Below are 19,553 nucleotides of genomic sequence, written 5' to 3' on the forward strand. Positions count from 1 at the left end.
TGAGAACCCAGACTGGGACGGAGGAAAACTGGGGACAGCCTCCCAGCCACACAAGGGGTAAGTGACTGTTCCATTGTCATTTTACCCTGTGGTTGGTTGAGGCTGTCACTAAAACCCGGTTTCTCTGTCCCTGTTCTGGTGCGCTGCGAGAGGGAGGACCGCCCGGAGAGGAAGCCCCGCCCACTCCGACCGTTTGGAGCCTGGTTGAGGATGGTAGCACTCCCGTGTGGGTGGCGCCCTGGGGACGGGGATGTCGCTTGGGAGGGGGAATGTGACGAGTCAGCTGCCTCCTCCCTGATTGTCACCGGCACCCCGTCCTAAATCGCCGCCCTTCACCAGGCTCCCGACTGGAGTGGGTGTGTGAGAGGAGGGGCGCTGGACGAGTCAGGGCTGGCGGCGTGTGATGGGGCACACCTGAAGGAAGTGGAGCCTCATTACCGCCGCTGTTTAAAAGCCCAACGCGCCTCTCCTCAGGAGACCGGTCTCTTCCCCGTGCATGCACACTGGTGTCCTCGTGGGTCCAGGAAGGGTGCGTTGAGGGACTCCCGCGCCACCAAGACGTGAGCTGCCGGACCCGCGATCCGGATGGGAGCCGCACCCGTATACACGGCCGACGGGCCAGGATGCCGGGCCGTCCATCCCCTACCAGCGCCGCGGCCAACGAGAGAGACGCGGCCGCTAGGAGAAGCCGCCGCCCCTCGCGCCCCGGACCTAGGAGGGGGAGCGCGTGCGGCCGCCGGACTCCGCCCCTTGCCTGGACCCTTCCTCAATGAACACTGCCCAACCTACACAAGCCCTGCAGCACGACGAGGACACCAGATCCCCTGTTATTTTGGACACTTTCCCCCTTTGGCCACTTTTATTCCCTTTGTTTTATGATTTCTGTTAATAAAAGCCTCTCCGAGGCCTGACGCCACGCCCACTGTGTCTGTCTTGTGCTCCTCCCGTGACAAAAGTCATGGTTTTAATTTTGATTTGATCAAATACACAGTGTAGACATCCACCTTTGTCTCGTTGGACTAAAGGTTAAATCACAATGAAATCATCAAAGTAGATCAGCATTAATCTAATCAACTTTAATTAGAATACTTGCATCTGATAAAAACAAATCTGAATAAATATCAACCCCTATTTACTGAGCGTATCCTCTGTGTGTGCCCCAAGGAAATCAAAATCTGTAATATCAAAGAAATTAATTTTTCTCTTATAAGCATACTGATTATTCTCAGAATCCCTTATTTCTGACATTTGTTCGAAGAACATTTGCACCAACATGCAAGCATTAAAAGAGTTAACAACATTACTTACACAGCACATGCATATCACCTCTGAGTGACTGCATTATGGCATACTATTGATCCTGAGGACTGAAGAAAAATAAAAATGAGATTTGTTAAAGGCACGCTTATTTGTTAAATGTAATATTTGGTCCAAGAAATGTCACATTTTCAAATGTATTTCACTGTTAATATGCATGTTTGTTTACATACAAAATACAGGAGTGGAGACTAATTACTAGATGTCTAGACCTTATTGAGAGAGAATCTACAGCACTTCTTTGACCTACGGTGTAAAGTGTACCATATTATAAGGTTTGCTTTGTCAAAATAACCTGTGAGTGGAGATTTCACACCTCAAACATGTATGCTACGTAACAAAACCTTTCCGGTATTACCACAATAGACTGACAGTAGAAAAACAGAATGGCTACACCTTGCAAACCAAGGCACAAAGTATGTAAAAAAAGAATGCATCATATTGCAAAGTTATTATTATTATTATTTTCAGAATGCAGTTTGATTTGTATTAAATGAAGCCTGTTGAGTGTGTTCCTGAAAGGTGTATTAAAAAAAAAAATATTTGAGTTTGTTCCTTGAGAAGAAAATCTGAAACATCTCAACCCATTAGAGCCCTTTATAATACTAGATCAAGTTTCATTACAAATGGCACTGAAGAAGACATGTAACAGTGTGTGAAAACACTGTGATTGCACAATACAGAAATCGATCAGCCCAAAGAATCAAAAGCAGTTTTGCAATAAATTTAGGATTCTGAAGAGCCAAACCGTCCTGAATGTGTTTCTGTTATGTTGTGGAACTTTGCTGGCTGGATCTTAATGTAGCCAAACCCTGACACCTGGTCCAAATTTAGACAATATATGACCACAGAAGACAACTTTCATGAAAATAAAAAACTGGTACTGGTTGATTTGTTGACCGAATATCTTGCCACTTCATTTGCAAAAGAGACTGAAAAGTTCTCTGATTGGAGAGTTACTGAACCCCTCCAGGGGGTTTATGTATGTTGAGATGTCCAGGGACAGTACTGATGTCAGGACAGCCCCACCATGTGGTCTATTTGCCTCATGTATATGCTCTTTAGTGGAAGGCCGTAACGTCGCTCTTCAGGAATCCTTTCACACTATTAGACAAATGAAAATAAGTCATTCTTATTTCTATGACCACTTTCAAGATATATTGTCATGTCCCTGACAAAATACTACTTTAAACCCTGTAAGTTTATTGTAAATTATGTTTTAGCGGTTGTATGTTTAAATTATCAAGAAACAAAAAAGCTGGGAATAGCTGATAATTATTTTTAAAAAACTAAAATAAATAAATTTATATTAAAGAGTGTCAAATCAATTAATTGTGATATATAAATAATTTCACTATCAGAGCAGTTGTGAATTACTGTTGTAAGTGAATCATTATCATTCATGTCCATGCACTATTGTTTTCTGACTATAGCATGAGAAAGCAGCATTTAAGCAAATACCATTAAAAGGGATGTTTTGAAAGAGCATATAATTGACGGGACAAGCTGACATGAAAAAAAACAAACCTTAACCCTAAACAAATTTTAGTAAAAGACAGTGAAACTGGTTTTGTTTATTAAGATCAACACCACTATTTGTATTCATAAGTGGAAGGACCGATACGGTGTATTAAATCAATTTCTTACGTTGCTTATGTTGGCTGGGGGCTCTTTGTTAGGCTCTTCACATGGGAATTGGTCTGCCCAACTTTTCTCCCTGAAGCGCTGATCTATTGGCACTATGTGGCCTTCTGTAGTGAAGATGTACTTACTCTCAGACTTGTGCAGTGGGTTGTCTTCATCAAAGAGCTGTTAAAGGTTGTACAATCGCAATCAGTGATGGGCATGTCAGCTGCATGAAACTTGAAAATGTTTGACTGATAAACTTGGCTAAAAATGTTTGCAGTTTTTCAAATAAAAGTATGGTTAAAAAAAGACTAGATGCAAGAAGCAAGAACAGCAGACACAACGAACCAGATAAAGGTATTTGCAGGTTTCGCTGAGGAAGAAACTTTCCATGCGATCTTCTTTGGACTTATCCACCACATGATGGAGAGTGGCATAACCACACCTGAGAAGCATATAAACAAAACAAAATGTCCTGAGAACATGCTAGCATCCCAATCAAACCACTTCCTAGCATTTTAAACCATATACCTGACTTTGGTATTTTGTTCAAGGCTTTCAAGAATGTCCATCCCAACATGAAGATAAAAAGGATTCTTGGTTGCCTGCAGAAAGTCAAGTTTATGGTTAATTATATGGTAACTGTAAAGTTAAAAAATTTGGTTATAATAAAAAAATAATAATAAAATACAGGTTGTACCTGATAGAGTAGGTATGTGGATTCTACTAGTTCTGGTCTTAAAGGGTAGAAGAGAACATCTGGGGTCTGAAGCTGCCAGTTGTATCTTTCCGGAAGAGCGCCAAAACGTTTCCAAATTGCATAGTAGAAGGCATGAAGGCAAATGGCATTTTCAACATCTCCATTCAAAACCTGAACAAACAGAGATGTGTGTGTCTGGTTAGAGCCCAAATGAACTGAATGGAAAAAGAGCTATCAGCAGGTCTCGTTTTAGTTCAACAAACCAAAGTCCAGGCTTGTACTAGAGTATGTCAGGATGCACAAGGTTAAAAAAAGCTCTGTATACTGTGTATACTTGTATAAATGAATCACACTACAACAAGTTCATCATGTTTACTTTTTATTCAAATACTCTGTTCTACATAAGCAGAACAGAAACAGAGCCTTGTCAGGTTGCTTTAAAATGTTCTAATTTAGAAAACAAAACCCAAATTGTATTATTACACAAGTCATACCTGCAGTCCAGGGAAGAATGCCTGCAGAGAGTCAATCCATGTGTTCATGATCTGTCCATTAAACATGTTTACATTCACATAAAGTGGTGGGTCGCCCTCTCCTTCATTACATGCCTCTCTTCTGTAAATAGTGAAAAAAAAAAAAAGTGTACACTTAGACCCAAGTTTTGCCAACAAAACATTATAACAGTTTAAAAGGAATTCATGAATGCACACCCTGAGGTGTGAGATTAAAGTGTCAACTAACTTCTGCATATACATGCAGTTACAGATAATTAATAACAACCTTAAATATCAATCCAGACTTAAAACAATCAGAAAAAAGCATTCATAACTACACATCCAATTACGATTATAATAAATTAATTTGCAAGCAGTACATTCATTGACTGTAAACCATGTCACACTTAACCACAGATCCCAAATGACACACTTTATCAGTAGGTAGTTAGAAACCCAAATGCAAACTCCTTTTGAAGCTCGAACTGCAGCCACAAGCAGCTGTGGTCACACATGCACACGTTATATTCACCCTCTTCTCAGGTGGCTCTGAATGCTCTCGTAAGCAGCAGAGAACATCCTGTAGTCTTCTTTCTCTCCAAACAAGATATAGGCCTTGAGGAGGTACTCATAAAACGAGTCCATGCCTGCACCGAGACCGCTCTGCCTCCCCACCCACTGACCAGTCTGAATGTTCACCACATTCCCTGGAAGATGGACAAGAGAATCATCACTGGTCAGACAAAAGCAATGTGATCACAAATAAAAGAACTATCCCTTTAAGATATGACTAAAAAAGGCCAAAAATGCAACCTCTTACCTAACAGCCCAGTTTCATTGCTTCTCAAGTTCCAAAGAGCTTTAACAGCCCGCCGGGCAACCCACTCAAATGTAGAGTCGCCAATCAGACGGCTCAGAATGCCAAACTCCACGAGCAGAGAGCCCGCCCCTGCTGTACAGGTCTCATTAATGCTGTCAGGAGGGACGCCTTTCTTTAAATTAACCTGCAGAAAAAATGGTAGGACATCAATATCAAATGCAGCAAAAACGAGGCACCATCTCTCTTAAATAGTACTATGTAAGTTGGCCTGACCCTGGGATAGGGGATGCCTGTGCTAGTGTTCTCAAAGGCAGGTAGTAGTCGAACCGCTAGGTCATGTGCCAGGTGCAGCAGCTCATTATCATAGTCTTTCAGCGTTATGTCCCCAAATGGGTGCCGTGGATCAGTCAGGAGAATATGGGCCGAGATCAAACTGCCAAGAATTCTGAAAAGGGAAAACAAGTTAACAACACAGATCCTCTATTGAAAACATTTAATAATAGTAAATTAGTAGCAATAGTATAGCAATAGAAGCAGATCAGCATAATCATTGCGTTGCATTATGAAGGGTTGTTTCTTCTACAGGAAAGCTCCAAAAAAATCACTTTAAAACAAAAAAGCTTATTCAATTATTAACCATATCTAACAACGTCTTATTAAAAGTTTAACTCAATAATGACAATTATGTCACCATTTGTTCACTCTCATGATACAAACCACTAAACAGACTCACTTAAAAAGATCCATTAAAGGGAATTACTGCACCTAATGTTGGCTTCAAAGACTTGAACAGTGGAGTCCTTGTCAAAAGAGACAGTGTCAATCACAAGCTTAACAGCTCGATGGAACTCGGTCACATTTCCAAGAACCTGCAGAGATGGACAGCAAAAGTATATAGTGCATTAATATACATGTGGGACAACTGAGTTCTGCTGAGGTGACACAGAAGTGAAAAATTCCTGAGATTATTTGTAATTAACAGTCCTGGAACAAGATGCATAGTTTGTTCAGGTGAGGCCATATCTTTAGTTTTTTTTTAGTTAATCGTAAGCTCAGATAAATTCAAGGTTGTTTACTGGGACACACTTATGAAAATAGCTACTCCTTTTCTCCCTTGTCTTGTAGTGAAGGACACAGAATGGGCTTTATTCATGAAACCTGAGCAGAAAGATTTTTAGCAACAATTTCGAAACATGACCATGTAATTTATGTTTTAGAACAAAATGTGAAAGTCTCTTCCAGTAAAATAAACCACAGACCTTTACTCATAAATCATAAACCAGCAATTTTAAAACCAAAAGGAGGAAATACAGTATGTGGCTTGAAAATGGCAATTCTGTTCTGCAAATTTAGGACTATAAACTGAACACCTTAGTTTTTTATTATTATTATTATTATTTTTAGAGGATTATGCTATTAAGCTGATCAGCTGAATTGTGTTGCAGCTTAGACAAAATTACAAAAACTAAAGCATCCTTTTGCTGACAGTAGAAAAGTACAAATCATTACTTTAAAACTAAAAAGTGTATCCCATTATTAAAATTATCTAACAATTTCTTATATGAAGTTAAAGTCAAGCCATCTGTACAATAGGCTGACTTACCAACAGCGTATCAAGAGCATCAATGAGTGTCAAAGAGTAGTTTCCAAGGACATCGTTGATGTTGATATTTGATCTAGGAGAAACACACAAGAAAATGTATCTTAGGTTCATTATTCAAATACATTGGGTTATAATAAATCCAGAAAATATGAGGTGCTGGATATAACATTTACACATAACTAAAACGATTTGCATGAAATCAGACAATTCTGATTTGGAAAGTTTCAACTTGTTACTTATTCTGCTTAAATACATGTGACATTAACTGCATGATGTGTACAATCTTAGAAATGTACATTTATTTCTGATAAAAGAACTCTAAAAGTGTTTCACAATATATATATATATATAATGCAATTGCTACACTTCAGTTATAAAAAGACTAAAAGAAAAAAGCTTGATGATCCACATTTTTGTGAATTAGGAATGTCACTCCCATTCAGGGCTCTTCTTTATCAGAACAGGGTAATGTTAAGTATGAAGAAGGAAATAGAGAGTTAGTGTGTAGATGAACACATCTATATTAAACGATTTTCCCCCCTTCACATTCAGATCTCAGTTAGTTCTTCCCGAGTATATACAAAAGCTTATAGCAGTCAAAAGACCTAAGAGCAAGGATAATAACATTACGCAGCACCAAGGTGGCTGTTTTGAAGGGTGCTATGGATTAGTTCGTAACTTACGGGTTGAGCACGTCAGGCCCTCGACCTTCACAAGCTATAGGGTTCAGTTCATCCTCTGGGAAGGCAAATTCCATGTAGTTATCATATCCGAAATAAAACATGTCTCGCGCCATTCCCCTCATCTTGACTTTCAGCGCGTCAGGAAAGGAGCCGTACTTTCTGTCATATTCGTCTCTGCCCTCCTGAAAGAAGCTGAGGTAGGACTCCTTCGGTGAATTCCCACTAATCTTGGAGCAGGTATCTGTTTGGGGCTTTCTGTTATCGTACATGTGCTGTGACCAGGCGTTAGTTTTGACGGTGGCTCCGTCGCCATCCTTGAGAAGTTCAATCTTACGCAAGTTGAACGTGAATTTGATGGGGAAGTCAAAACCCCAGCTGGGTCCCAGTCCAAAAACTAACCACACCGCGAAATTCAGCAGCACCCTCAAAACGAGAAGACCCACGACTATTGACTTCCATTGCATCTTTGCCTGCTGTCGGCCTTAAAAGTCATAATTCACTTCGACTTCGCGACTTATCGAAGTGCAAAAGTCAACAGTTCCCCTCCTGCTTTCAGTTCTCACGCACTTCCTGTCAACAAACCAGCCCCTCCCCGATCCTCAACGCCGATTGGCCAGTCGCCGTTAACGTCATGACGGAGAGAGCAAATGGTTCATGAAGACGCAAGTCACACAAGTAAGCAGCGGAAATGTCGTGGCAGAGAGAAAATCACGTCTGATGTGAAAATGTAGTCTTATCTTTTTAGTTGTAACTACTTCTACATTTAAACCGCTACCACCTCCACTACTAATGCTACAATTACCTAAAAATAATATTAATAATAATAATAATAATAAATGGTAATGGTAAAAACCCTTATTTGATAATTTAATCAGTATTTTATGAATTTGATATTAAAATAGTGAAATACTTCATATACTGGTCTAATTAATTTATTTAATTTTAAGTAGTAGCAGCAATATTATAAAGTGTATGTACACACACACACACATATATATATATATATATATATATATATATATATATATATATATATGTACTATAAAGTACATAAAAACCTTAAGTTACAAATACCACATTAACTGTTTTTAGTAGTGTTTAACTGTTTTTTTTTAACAAATTAAATTTTTAAACCAAAACTAAGAAATATTTAAGTTGGTTTTTACATTTTTAGATTTTTTAGTTTTTAGATTTAATTAGCAGCATCTGTTTGAAAAAAGAAAAAAAGATGTACCTTTCAAACTTGGAATGTGAAAACTTGAGATAGCATATGTATGTATAGCTTTTTCATACTTGATTCACCATGACAAAAATCAACCACAACAATGAAGGTTTCCTCCTAAATGTTGACAATCTGTTTATTGGTTCATTATATTTACAAAAGTGCATTGATAATAGTGGGGTTTGCAACAATTTGCCTCTTTTCACAAATATTTAATTGATAATGACAACAGCACAATAATCTACCTTAAAAAGCATGCCTCCATTTCTTGCAGTTCAAAGTAAGCTCTCTTTATCCAATCAAGTTCCAGGCATGCACACCCAGTATACTGTTTATCTTGAGGGACAGATACACTGCACAAGGCACTTTAACTTCACCTATCTACTCTCTCTCAGCTCATCAACAGGGTACAAAGACTTCATCGAGCTAAATGAAAACCTTTACCAGCAAAACATTCATCCTCTCAAATATAATTACACTCACTTCTGTAAAAATCTTTCTGAATCATCATTTGAACTGTTTATTTACTGGACTGCTCCTCATATTTAAATATTACAGATTGCTCAATAGACAGTTTGGGGGTGGGGGTGGATAAAAGCAACAGTCCAAATGATATTACATGCTCTCAGGAGCATAACCTGACAGACTGGAGGAAAAAGGCAGAACACAATATTAAAGTTTGATTACTATTATTATATATTTTTTTTGCTTTAAATAGATTTGTTTAGGAAACCCCAAGTGGAGACCACTGGAGCTACTGGGATTTGCAAAACCATGAATCCATAATGTTCATCTGACAGCAGGCTGTAAGAGGTGGAGGAACTCTTCTGCTGATGTATCTTTGACATAACTAATGCAGTTGGGAAAAGGAGCTTGTAAAGAATTATGGGAACAGACAAGCAGGGTAGTGTGAGGGGGGCAGTACGGAGAACTGTACAGTTTCACAAAGTGAGCAGGATGTGGTGTGAGAGTAACATGGCAGCGGATAAACTTGGGCCCTCTGAAGACACTTTCAGCTTCTTCTTGACTTTGAGTGCTGGATTAGCCATTGAAGTGTAATGTCTGTGAGGTTCAGGGGACATAACAGTGTCATTAAAGTAAAGATTAGCAACATAATACAGCAGGCAAAACAACTCATCCTCATTACTTACCAATGTTATCTTTCTCTTTGCAGGAAATAGAGTAGCAGCAGATCTCCCGGTCTTGAATAGCAGACAAGTTCCTAAAGAAATAGCACGGGAGACAGGATAAATAAAACAATTTATATGGCATGGTTTCATTTCAAGTCAACTAGTTATTTAAGGATAAAATGTCAACAGAGTGCTGCAACAAGAGCACACAGGAAATAATGAAGCACATACAACTCTTAGCCAATAGATGGCAGTAATTCTTGCAACAACATGAGACCTCCAAATCACACAACCTTTTCTTTTCATCCAGAACGGTGGTTAAAATCCAGTCTAGACATTGTGACTCATCTCATTCTCACACAATTCACAGAAAACACGTTGTGACATTGTGTGAATAAAATGTATGCGATTATTATACTCGATAGAGAACTGAAACTGATTTTTACAATCAGAGCATTTCTTTAAAATGAAGATAAACATAAATAAACTGAGATGACCAGAGACAGTAATGCAATTATATTCAGTTTTCTATTATGGCAAGGTAATCTTATAAGTATCATATGATTTGGCAGAATGTGATCAGAGACTGTAAAAGCAGTCTTCACTCCAGTAGCACTTAATGTGCATCTTTAGTAATGAATGTCCAACCTTACCTTTAAATTCAAGAATATGCATGAAAATGGACCAGTTACTGATTAGTATAAAAAACTGTATTGGTTAACAATTTATTTCCCCACCCACGTTTTTTCATTCAACATTCTAATGTAAATAGTGTGCATAAATCTATTTAAGTAAATATGTTCGATTTTTATTACTTTAATTCAAAAAGTCAACTGGGAAACATCTACTGCATGACACGTGTATTGTATCACACCCAGCTCCTTACATTTTTTCAATTAGCTGTTTCTCATCCAACGCATTAGGTAGATCTCTCTTATTCCCAAGCACCAACACCTAAAAAATAAAGACAATTATAAGAACTGATGCAGTGAAGATGTTTGAGCAATGATGCACTGTAAAAACAAAGACAATGTCCTTACAGGGATTCCTTGTAACTGTGACTTGTCTAAAAGATTGTGCAGCTCGTTTCTGGAAGCTTCAACCTTCTCCCGGTCTGCTGCATCCACCATGTACCTTCGAGAGAAAATGGAGAAATGAAAGGATGCACATTTTATTACTTAATAATTGAGCATGCTTGCCTCTTTCCCTCATTGAAGACGGATGGATAGATACTTACACTATTGCATTCACTCCACGACAGTATCGCTCCCACATGCTCCTGAACCTCGGCTGACCTCCTATATCCCATATCTGCACAATAATTAGACCCATGTTAGCTTTAGAATGTATTATTTACAATTAATATTGCACCTTATATTTCTCTTGAATCCCAATAAGCCAAGATTAATAATTAGGACCAAACCTTGATGGTGACGTTGCCTTTTGTGACCTTCCTCATGTTGAACCCGACCGTTGGAATCATGTCTTCACTGAACTGGCCTGACTGAGGGGGAGAAGAGACAAAGCAGATATTAACTCATGGAGGTTGGATTTGTGGTCAATTGCTTTCATTATTTCACCTAAATTACAGTTGTTGTTTTGTTGGTTTTGACGCCCAATTTATTTTCCTGTTGCTGTAAGCGTATGCCTGGACTCTTCGGTAGTTAAGGGCCTCCCTTCAGAAACATTTATTCGATCTATGATTCATAATGAAAATGTAAACACAAATACCTCAAGCCTAAAGAAACCTCTGCGTGATATATTGCCAACTACTGTACTAATATCGAAAACCAGGCCCAGAAAAGGTTTTGTGCCAGTATCTTACACAAAAATTTGCAATCGACACCATCTTTGAACAAAACATTAACTGTTTGAGAACATGTCATTTTGCATTTGCAACAGAATTTCTTACATTCCTCTTATTCAATCTCAAAAAGAAATCCGTCCATCCATTTAGCAATTCTTTCTTTTTATTATAAATCATGTCATTAATAACCACTAATGAGCCTTGAATATTCTCAACCACAAGACCACCTCTCTCATAATTTGCAAAGACAGATATATCATGATGCTTACTGATACAATGCTAAAAAACTAACAAACAGTGAGATATAAGATTTCTCCCACAAGCTATCAAATAGTATGTTAAGTAAATTTTTATGATTTTTTTGGCAGGTGCACAAAACAAGCTTTATGGGTTTTGTTTTGTTGTTGTTTTGCACCCTCCACACAGGCGAAAAGCAAATGATGTGCACCTTGAGTTTCTCAAGCAGAGGCAAATTGGCAACCATCAATCACAATCTAAAACAGTTAAAAATCTACGGTACATTCTCACAGGGCATCGGCGTTGATGCTTGTCGGAGGGTGTTTCTGAAGCTTGGTGCTAACGCGACGATCATAGTAACAACAGCCAATCACATTAGTTTTCTGGTGTTGTATGAACGCGATTGGCTAGCATCTGCACCAAGGTATTTGCATAAGGTGATCTGATTGGCTGATGCCTGTGTTGGTGCTTGAAAAATTGTCAAATTTTGCCACAAGCGACGGATCCACAATTCATTTTGGAAATGCTTGACGTCACTCCATTCAAAGTAAACGAGAGGTGTTGACGCTGACGCCCCATGTGAATAAGTGTAAAGCAGTATGAAATTAAATAAAATGTCTCCTTATTAAAAAAAATACAATATTTTTCATACAATGTAAATGAATGCACATGAAAACTGTTCTTCATTTTTATATCAGGAATTCTGTCAACCAATCAAGCAAATAAAAAAATACTGAATCCTTCTTCTCAGTGAATTCAAAGGTCTTAACAGCATGTTTACTAAGTGGAAAATCACTGAAGAGAATATGCATGTTGCCCTGCAGTACACTGCACAAAAAATTGCTAAGGATTGTGGTGTCAAAATCTCTGGCTACATGGCTCTAACAAAGAGATACTGAGTCAGCACAATAACTCAGGCTATCTGAAAACAAGGAGAAAGACACCTAGTTCCTTCATACTATCAGCCATTATTACTCCGAGAGATCCAGACAGAACTGGGTAAAAATCAAAGATTCTTCAACAAGATATTCTGACAGAGTTTGTTTGAGCACCAGGTGCTAAAAGAGCAGGACAGAAGCTCCCGCATCTCTTGCGTTGAAAACATTATTGCACTTGCAGCTCCAATTGAACAATTAATGAGATATCAGTTCACACATGATCACCTCAGAATGATGAAATTTCCACCCGTGGTGCTGAAATGATTACACAGCAAGAGTCTATAAAGAGATGTTGGAGTCAAGACAGCAAAAACTATTCTCCTGGAAGCTGTAAGCTGTAATTAATTCAATGATGCATCAAACTAATTCACCTGCAGTATGTCTGGTCAGAAAACACAAAATAAGCAAATAAATATATTTTTGTAAATCTGTACAGTTTATTCTTTACCTTAATGTCTTACTATTAAAAATAACAACAATTATACTTCTAAATAATCAGGAATTCATATTTAATGCTATAAATAAAAATTAAAAAACATTTAAACCTCCTTCAGTGATTCAGAATGGAGGTGGTCTGCCTTGAAGAGGGACATCACCACGTCTAGTAACATCACTTCAACATTTGATCAGAAAATGCGGTTTAATATTTCATTAAATCCAATAATCTGAAATGTGTCTTTAACGAGCCCAGTCTCATGACAAAAAATGTACCTGTGGGAACTTTTTTTGGAAGACACGAAATTCATAGCGCCATCTACATTTCGTGACATATTTGGTGTGAAATGTCCACTGAGTGGCACTTATACAATGTTCAGTTTATTTGATTTGTGGCTTGTTTTAAAATGTCAATTTAGTTTTGTTATTTACATTATATTACAATATTATTATTTAGCAGACGCAGTTATCGACTTAAGCGACTTACAAATGACGACAATAGAAGCAATCAAAACCAACAAAAGAGCAATAATATGTGCTATAGTAGTATATTATTATTAGTATTATATTTAAATTTCACAAAGAAACATGCAGCATTTTGTCCAAGGAATAATAAAAGGACACATTTAATCCACATCAAAATCCTCTTCAGATGAACCGAACAATATCAAACATTCAAGGGAAATGTTCCCATCCAATGAATATTCATATAACATGATGCAAAATGCAAAAATTCATGACGTTTAGGTGATGAGTCTGACTTATGTAGTCACATGATATGTATGCCACTGCTTATGAACGGACTTCAGGTTTTAGGACTTCCCTTTCATACTAGTGATTCACAATCATGCCAGAGATGCAAAAGACCTTGAGCTTAAAATAACTCTTCCTCAAAAGGTCAATTAGACCTTTTTGGGAGAGAAACATTCTGAAATTTTTCAAAAAAGTCCACACATGTTTTCCAACAATTTTGAGGGAAGTGAATACAGAAAACAGAACTACAAAAAAAACATCATAAAACATCATATGAGGCATATGCGCACACTGAACACCATTTCAACCTTACAGTATTCTAGACTTCTACTAATGCAGACAAAGAAGAAATGTAACTGAAACACTGTGACCAGCACATTATCTTATTGTGTACTCATGCACCAAATCACATGATGGGGATGACACTTGAACAGGAAGAACCGCATTAAACTGCATCCAAGTCTTGTGACTAATGCCAGAAACTCCAACATTGTCTAAATTCACACACACACACACACACACACACACACACACACACACACACACACTGCATTCCAAAATGAAGACAGATGTTTTATGTGATTGACAAACCATGACAAACTTTGAAATGATGACTGTATGCTGCATATATACATTACTTTCACATTGCAATTTTTTTTTAAACAAATGTTCATTTGAACTTTATATGCAAAGAGTGCTGAAAAAAAGATCACCATTTCCACAAAAAAAAAAAAAAAAAAAAAAATTAGGCGGCAGAACCGTTTTCAACATTGATTCAAGGAAACATGTAATAATAGAAGGAGTCTTGATCATCCAAGGTACAATATCTATGCAAAATACTATCATTAAGACCTAAAAAATAGGTTGAATAACTTGCACACCATACCATGCACTAAAACCAAAATCAGACCGGCACCCAAACAAAAAACACCTTTAAAATGCACCAAAAAACAAGGTATTGCAATTCTGCAACTATACTTGAGATAAGAACTGATTCTATGTCCACATTAATAGAAAAATGATTAAAGACAGATCAAATGACTTATTCACCATTTATGAAGTTTTTTTTTCATTATTGCACAATACTATTATAAATAATTAAACTAAACTACCTGACCAGTTGAACTGAGTTTTCTATGTACAAAAATCACTTATGTGTTTTTTTTGTTGTTGTTGTTGTTTTCTTCATTTAGATAGGATCAGGGTAAGGAATGATCTTGCAGAACAAGTCCTACTTTCTTGGGAGTATAGGTTATATACTTTTTTTGTCCCCAAATGTGGTCCAGTCAGACACATGGCTCTAGTTGCACCAACATACCTCAATGCAACACAGATGAACAGTACATACTATTAGGAACTTATTAGTGACATCTAGGCTTAAGCAGAGCATGTGTCAAGCAGCATGTCACTGCCTTGCCTGTATATATGCAAAGAACTCACTTTTGATCGACGATACCTGCATTGATGAATGCCGATGTTGTGGAGAAGATAAAAAGCAAGATGACTCAAGTGCTTCCAAGATCACACATCCAGTTTCCCAACAGCAAAAACAAGCTCATCAAAGGAACAACAAGAACAACAGGATATATGAACTTGAAATCCTGTACAACCACTGACTAATCTCATTCTTCTTTAAAGGTGCATTTTTGTTCATGTTTACCTTGAAGACACATCTGGAGTCTTTACATCATCATGTTTCTCAAAAGTGATGTTGATTTCTGAATATGATTTTTGAATATGTCACGCTAATCATTCCTGCGTGAATTATTCTTTACTTCTCAGCTCTTTCACAATCAAAAACACTCTTTATGCATAAATAACACAATCATACATCCAGTAGGTTTTAGTTGCCACAAGCAGTTGGATTTTAATTTCTCTCTAGAACTCAGATAAGCAAAACAAATTATTAAACTGAGTTGACGTCATAACAATACTTTTTTGAGTCAGTGATATGGGGAGCTCATTTTGCCATATGTATTTAGTCAACTGTCAACTGACTGAAGTCAAAACAAACCACCCACTACGCAATCAAATTACTGGTGCTCATCTAACAGCTAATGTTAGCCGGGTAAGGTAGCTTTCCCAAAACCGTAGAATTACGGCCCCTGAGTAGGTCTTGCCCAGTCATAAACGGTGAAATTAAGTAAATTTAGCTTCATTATCTATCATCTGTTAACAAGCGTGTTACGTGCCTGGTGTACTGTACTGACATTCCGTCCCTTGGATTTGTTGAACTAGCTCATGCTAACCGCAAGCACTCACCGCGATTACGTTAACAAACGTCGTTTTCCCCGAATACTGCAGCCCGACGAGGGTTAACTCCATTTCTTCCTTCCAGAATAGAGACTTAAACCAGTCCAAGAGGCGGTTAATGAGTGCCAACATTTTGATGATTGATTAAACAGGTCTGTGTTTGGTTTTGGTTGTTTGCAATGTCTTTCACCACTAGAATCGTAACGTAGTGTTTGGGAGGAACTGGCCGCTGTCATATGACTGTGAAACGTTTGCGAACGCAGTTTTTGTTCAGATGCGTTACAGCTGCACCACTCTTGCGCAGGCCTGTACCTACTTGGCAGTACCGGCCAAAAGTCATGTTGAAAATGTTGAAAATGCTAATGTTGAAAATGAAAAAAGAAGAAGAAGAATTAAATTAAATGTAAAATAATTATTTAATTGGAAATAATTAGAAATATATTTTATTAAGTTATATATCTGATATAACTATACTAGTTAATTCATGCTAATAAAATTATTAGCAAAAGTATTATTAAAAGTATTAAAGTATTATTAATTTTTATTAACTGTGTTTATTTTGATGCCCCAGTCCCAGTTTGTTGTTCCCATTATACAAGTTATGTAGAACCTAAAATATATTCAGCACGTGTAACGGTCCAATAAACAATAATAAAATGATGACCATAGTAGAATATTAATAATTGCAAATAAGATGTACACAAAATTCCAGTGATAATATTTAAAATATTTCACACTTAAAAAAGCATTGTCGAAACCTAACATGCAACAAGACAAATAGTTTTGTTTAGCAAAATAATTCAGATGATGGATTTTATATGTAGAATAACCTGTAGACTATAAAAAGTGGACTATAGAAAGTGTTTGCATGTGACAAAAGAGACATCAGAAGAACATAATACATTTTTTTTTAAACAAAAAATAAATAAATGAAGCATAACATATTAATAAGGCTGGTCGATATGTCTGTTAATCTTTGGTCTAATACTTATTTCTTCTATATTCATTACCATGTCCTCAGGTTAATCTATATTCTTACATTTATAATGTTTAATTACACCCGTTACGTAATTTCATAATGCAAACTGTGCTCTTGTAGAAAAAAAGTCAGTCTTTGGTAACACTTTAGAATAAGGTTCCATTAGTTAATGTTAGTTAACTACTTTCGTTAACATGAACTAAGCAAGAACAATCCTTCTACAGCATTTATAAGTCTTAGTTCATGTTAATTCCAACATTTACTAATGCATTATTTAAATCAAAAGTTGTGCTTGTTAACATTAGTTAATGCACTGTGAATAAGCATGAACTAACAATGAATAACTGTATTTTCATTAACTAACATTAACGAAGATGAATAAATACAGTAATAAATGTATTATTCATTGTTTGTTCATGTTAATTAATACATTAACTAACATTAACTAATGGAACCTTATTCTAAAGTGTTACCCAGTCTTTTAACAGTTTTTACACTTACAAGGTAACATATAAAGTTAATAGGAAGTTTGCTCCTTTTGCTCTTCTTGCATAAATCAGCTTCAGAGTGCAAATTTCATGGCAAACATATACATCACCTTCTGCTTATTCTTCCTTATATGAATCAGTTTTGAAACTGAGATTACACCTTTGTGCAGTGTTCTTCACATTACAGAGAAACTTCAAGGAAAGCTGTGCACATCATGCTTGCAAGGGTCTTCCTAGTCCTTGTATAACTGCATGCAACCGCATGTATCTGAGGGCTACCATCCTGTGTGCATGGTTTGCTTACTGTGGAAAGATGAAATTATATCAGACAGAGGAATTTAATTCACAAAAGAAAAAAAAGATTTTGCTATAAAAGACTTAGATAACTAAAAAATTGGACAAACGTGAAAATGTCACTTTTTGTGAGGATCTTTTATTTGAAAATTTGCAAAGCAGTATGCATGATAAGAACCATGCAGGTCAACGCTGTGACTGCTAAACAGGCCAGTATGAAAGAATGAGTAGTCTGACTCTTGTCTTCTCTCTCTCTCTCTCTATCTCTCTCTCTCTCTCTACTGGTTGAACTGAAATTGCTGTGAAAAAAACTAACAAACAGGAAACCATTTGCAGCATTTCTTAAACAGAAAATCTAAAAGAAAAGCATGGGCTTTGTTTGTTAGATAACACACAAAGCATGTCTAATTTAGGATTGCTCCTCTAAATCATCAAATATTTTTCAATACATTTAAAGGTTATACTGAGTGTGGCGGGGCCGAGGGATGTGGGAACAAGGAGAATCAGCAACACCTGCGCCCCACCGCCGGTCTCGAGTCCCAAGTAGGAGATGGAAGGATATAAAACTGGAGCGACGACCGTGAAGGACGAGAGAGGACCAGGCCTGGGTCTTATTTTATGGTTTGCTTTTTATTTGCGCGCATCAGTCGTCCGTGAGGGGCTGATGCGCTGTTTTGTTTATTTTGTGATTATTAAAGTTTCGTTTTGATTGTGCGCTGGTTTCCCCCTCCTTCTTCCAGATGAATATGGAGATTTTATCATTACACTGAGTATATATCCCATATACATGTTTTCACTGCCATGGTAAAAATTCAGATTTCAAAATTCAATATACAAACATTACCATTTAAAAGACTGGGGTCGGAAATATCTTTTTTATTTTTTTATCCATTAAATTAAAAACATTATACAGATAGTATAAGGAACAGATAGTATAATAAACATGATTATTGTTGTTAGGGTATATTTAAATGATAGGGTTAAATTCTTTAGTTACAAACATGGGATATGAATGGAAATTCGTGGTCAACAAGCATATGAACCCCATAATGACAGTGTTGTATATGACAGTAGTAAAATGTGCCAACCAGAAGAGACACATCTTGCATTGTGGGTCTGGTTTCCAGGGAAGATTTCACCACCAACACACCTAATTGTAGAAAATCAGTTATCACCTAATAAACATTCTCAATTAATTATCTTTTTCAAAACTCCAATGAAATCTATAGCAATCACAGAGCTTTACTTTGTAATGGATTTACAAGTGCTGTCCTAAGCATCATTGTAGGCCAAGTGTTCTCTGGAGATGGATATCTTTCCCTGGTCTTACAATTAACACATTTGTCATCAAAATATAAGTGATTATCTTTGCAGAAATGTTTGTCCTTAGCCGAAACAGCTGTTGAACATTTCTCACACTCTTTCAGTGTTATTCTCTGGACATGGTACTTTGGGATACTCACCTGTAAAATACAATTAATCACATTCTAATAAAGAATGGACTTTTTCCAGAGGGTTCCATCAATGACGACTCAGGTATAACAGTGTTTAATAGAAACTTGAGTATAAATGTGTGCTAATGAAGCTGTAACTCAAATTATAGATAAAGAATATGTACAGCACAAAAATTCAGCATTCTACATTCAATAATCACAAACAGACAATAAAAATGCATATGGTCTTACCCAAAGGACAGCATGTCATACTCAGTGGTCCAGTCACAGTTTATAGCCAGACTCGAAATCCATCAAACACAAACACAGATCAGTGTAAA

The 19,553-nt window shown here is 37.0% G+C and overlaps 2 protein-coding genes and 1 long non-coding RNA gene across 4 annotated transcripts; all 3 read right to left on the reverse strand.

Moving 5' to 3' along the window:
- Window positions 1-952: 952 nt before the first annotated feature.
- On the reverse strand, window positions 953-7,822 carry LOC113050467 (ER degradation-enhancing alpha-mannosidase-like protein 1). The gene is made up of 12 exons (XM_026213437.1): window positions 7,244-7,822; window positions 6,561-6,633; window positions 5,723-5,826; window positions 5,231-5,402; window positions 4,958-5,141; window positions 4,670-4,844; window positions 4,138-4,258; window positions 3,644-3,814; window positions 3,475-3,548; window positions 3,292-3,388; window positions 2,965-3,126; window positions 953-2,421 (listed from the first exon to the last, which is right to left on the reverse strand). The coding sequence occupies exons 1-12, from the start codon at window positions 7,705-7,707 to the stop codon at window positions 2,332-2,334; spliced, it is 1,887 nt and encodes a 628-aa protein (XP_026069222.1). The 5' UTR covers window positions 7,708-7,822; the 3' UTR covers window positions 953-2,331.
- Window positions 7,823-8,571: 749 nt separating this feature from the next.
- Window positions 8,572-16,260, reverse strand: LOC113050470 (ADP-ribosylation factor-like protein 8B-A). Of its 2 annotated transcripts, XM_026213440.1 has the most exons (8): window positions 15,426-15,453; window positions 15,222-15,319; window positions 11,019-11,099; window positions 10,833-10,906; window positions 10,636-10,729; window positions 10,482-10,549; window positions 9,617-9,687; window positions 8,572-9,527 (listed from the first exon to the last, which is right to left on the reverse strand). In XM_026213440.1, exons 1-8 carry the CDS (start codon window positions 15,436-15,438, stop codon window positions 9,478-9,480), a joined length of 549 nt encoding a protein of 182 aa, XP_026069225.1. In that variant the 5' UTR covers window positions 15,439-15,453; the 3' UTR covers window positions 8,572-9,477. The 2 variants fall into 2 exon arrangements, with proteins under 2 accessions (XP_026069225.1, XP_026069224.1); XM_026213439.1 differs by lacking the exons at window positions 15,222-15,319; window positions 15,426-15,453 and adding an exon at window positions 16,028-16,260.
- A 2,388-nt stretch (window positions 16,261-18,648) lies between these two features.
- On the reverse strand, window positions 18,649-19,553 carry LOC113051102 (uncharacterized). Its single transcript, XR_003276851.1, has 3 exons — window positions 19,465-19,553; window positions 19,026-19,242; window positions 18,649-18,929 (listed from the first exon to the last, which is right to left on the reverse strand). It is a non-coding gene; the product is annotated as an uncharacterized LOC113051102 (long non-coding RNA).

This window comes from Carassius auratus, chromosome 31, assembly GCF_003368295.1.
Source record: "Carassius auratus strain Wakin chromosome 31, ASM336829v1, whole genome shotgun sequence".
In the NCBI taxonomy this organism is placed as follows: Eukaryota; Metazoa; Chordata; class Actinopteri; order Cypriniformes; family Cyprinidae; genus Carassius; species Carassius auratus.

Coding starts and splice junctions, on each gene's coding strand:
- LOC113050467 (XM_026213437.1), bottom strand. CDS start 7,707: ATGCAATGGAAGTCAATAGTCGTGGGTCTTCTCGTTTTGAGGGTGCTG. Junction 4,259..4,669: donor CAGAGCCACCTGAGAAGAGG/GTGAATATAACG, acceptor CACTATTTACAG/AAGAGAGGCATGTAATGAAG. Junction 2,422..2,964: donor CCCCAGCCAACATAAGCAAC/GTAAGAAATTGA, acceptor TTTGTCTAATAG/TGTGAAAGGATTCCTGAAGA.
- LOC113050470 (XM_026213439.1), bottom strand. CDS start 16,150: ATGTTGGCACTCATTAACCGCCTCTTGGACTGGTTTAAGTCTCTATTC. Junction 10,730..10,832: donor CGTGGAGTGAATGCAATAGT/GTAAGTATCTAT, acceptor TTTCTCTCGAAG/GTACATGGTGGATGCAGCAG. Junction 9,528..9,616: donor CAAAGAGAAAGATAACATTG/GTAAGTAATGAG, acceptor TGAACCTCACAG/ACATTACACTTCAATGGCTA.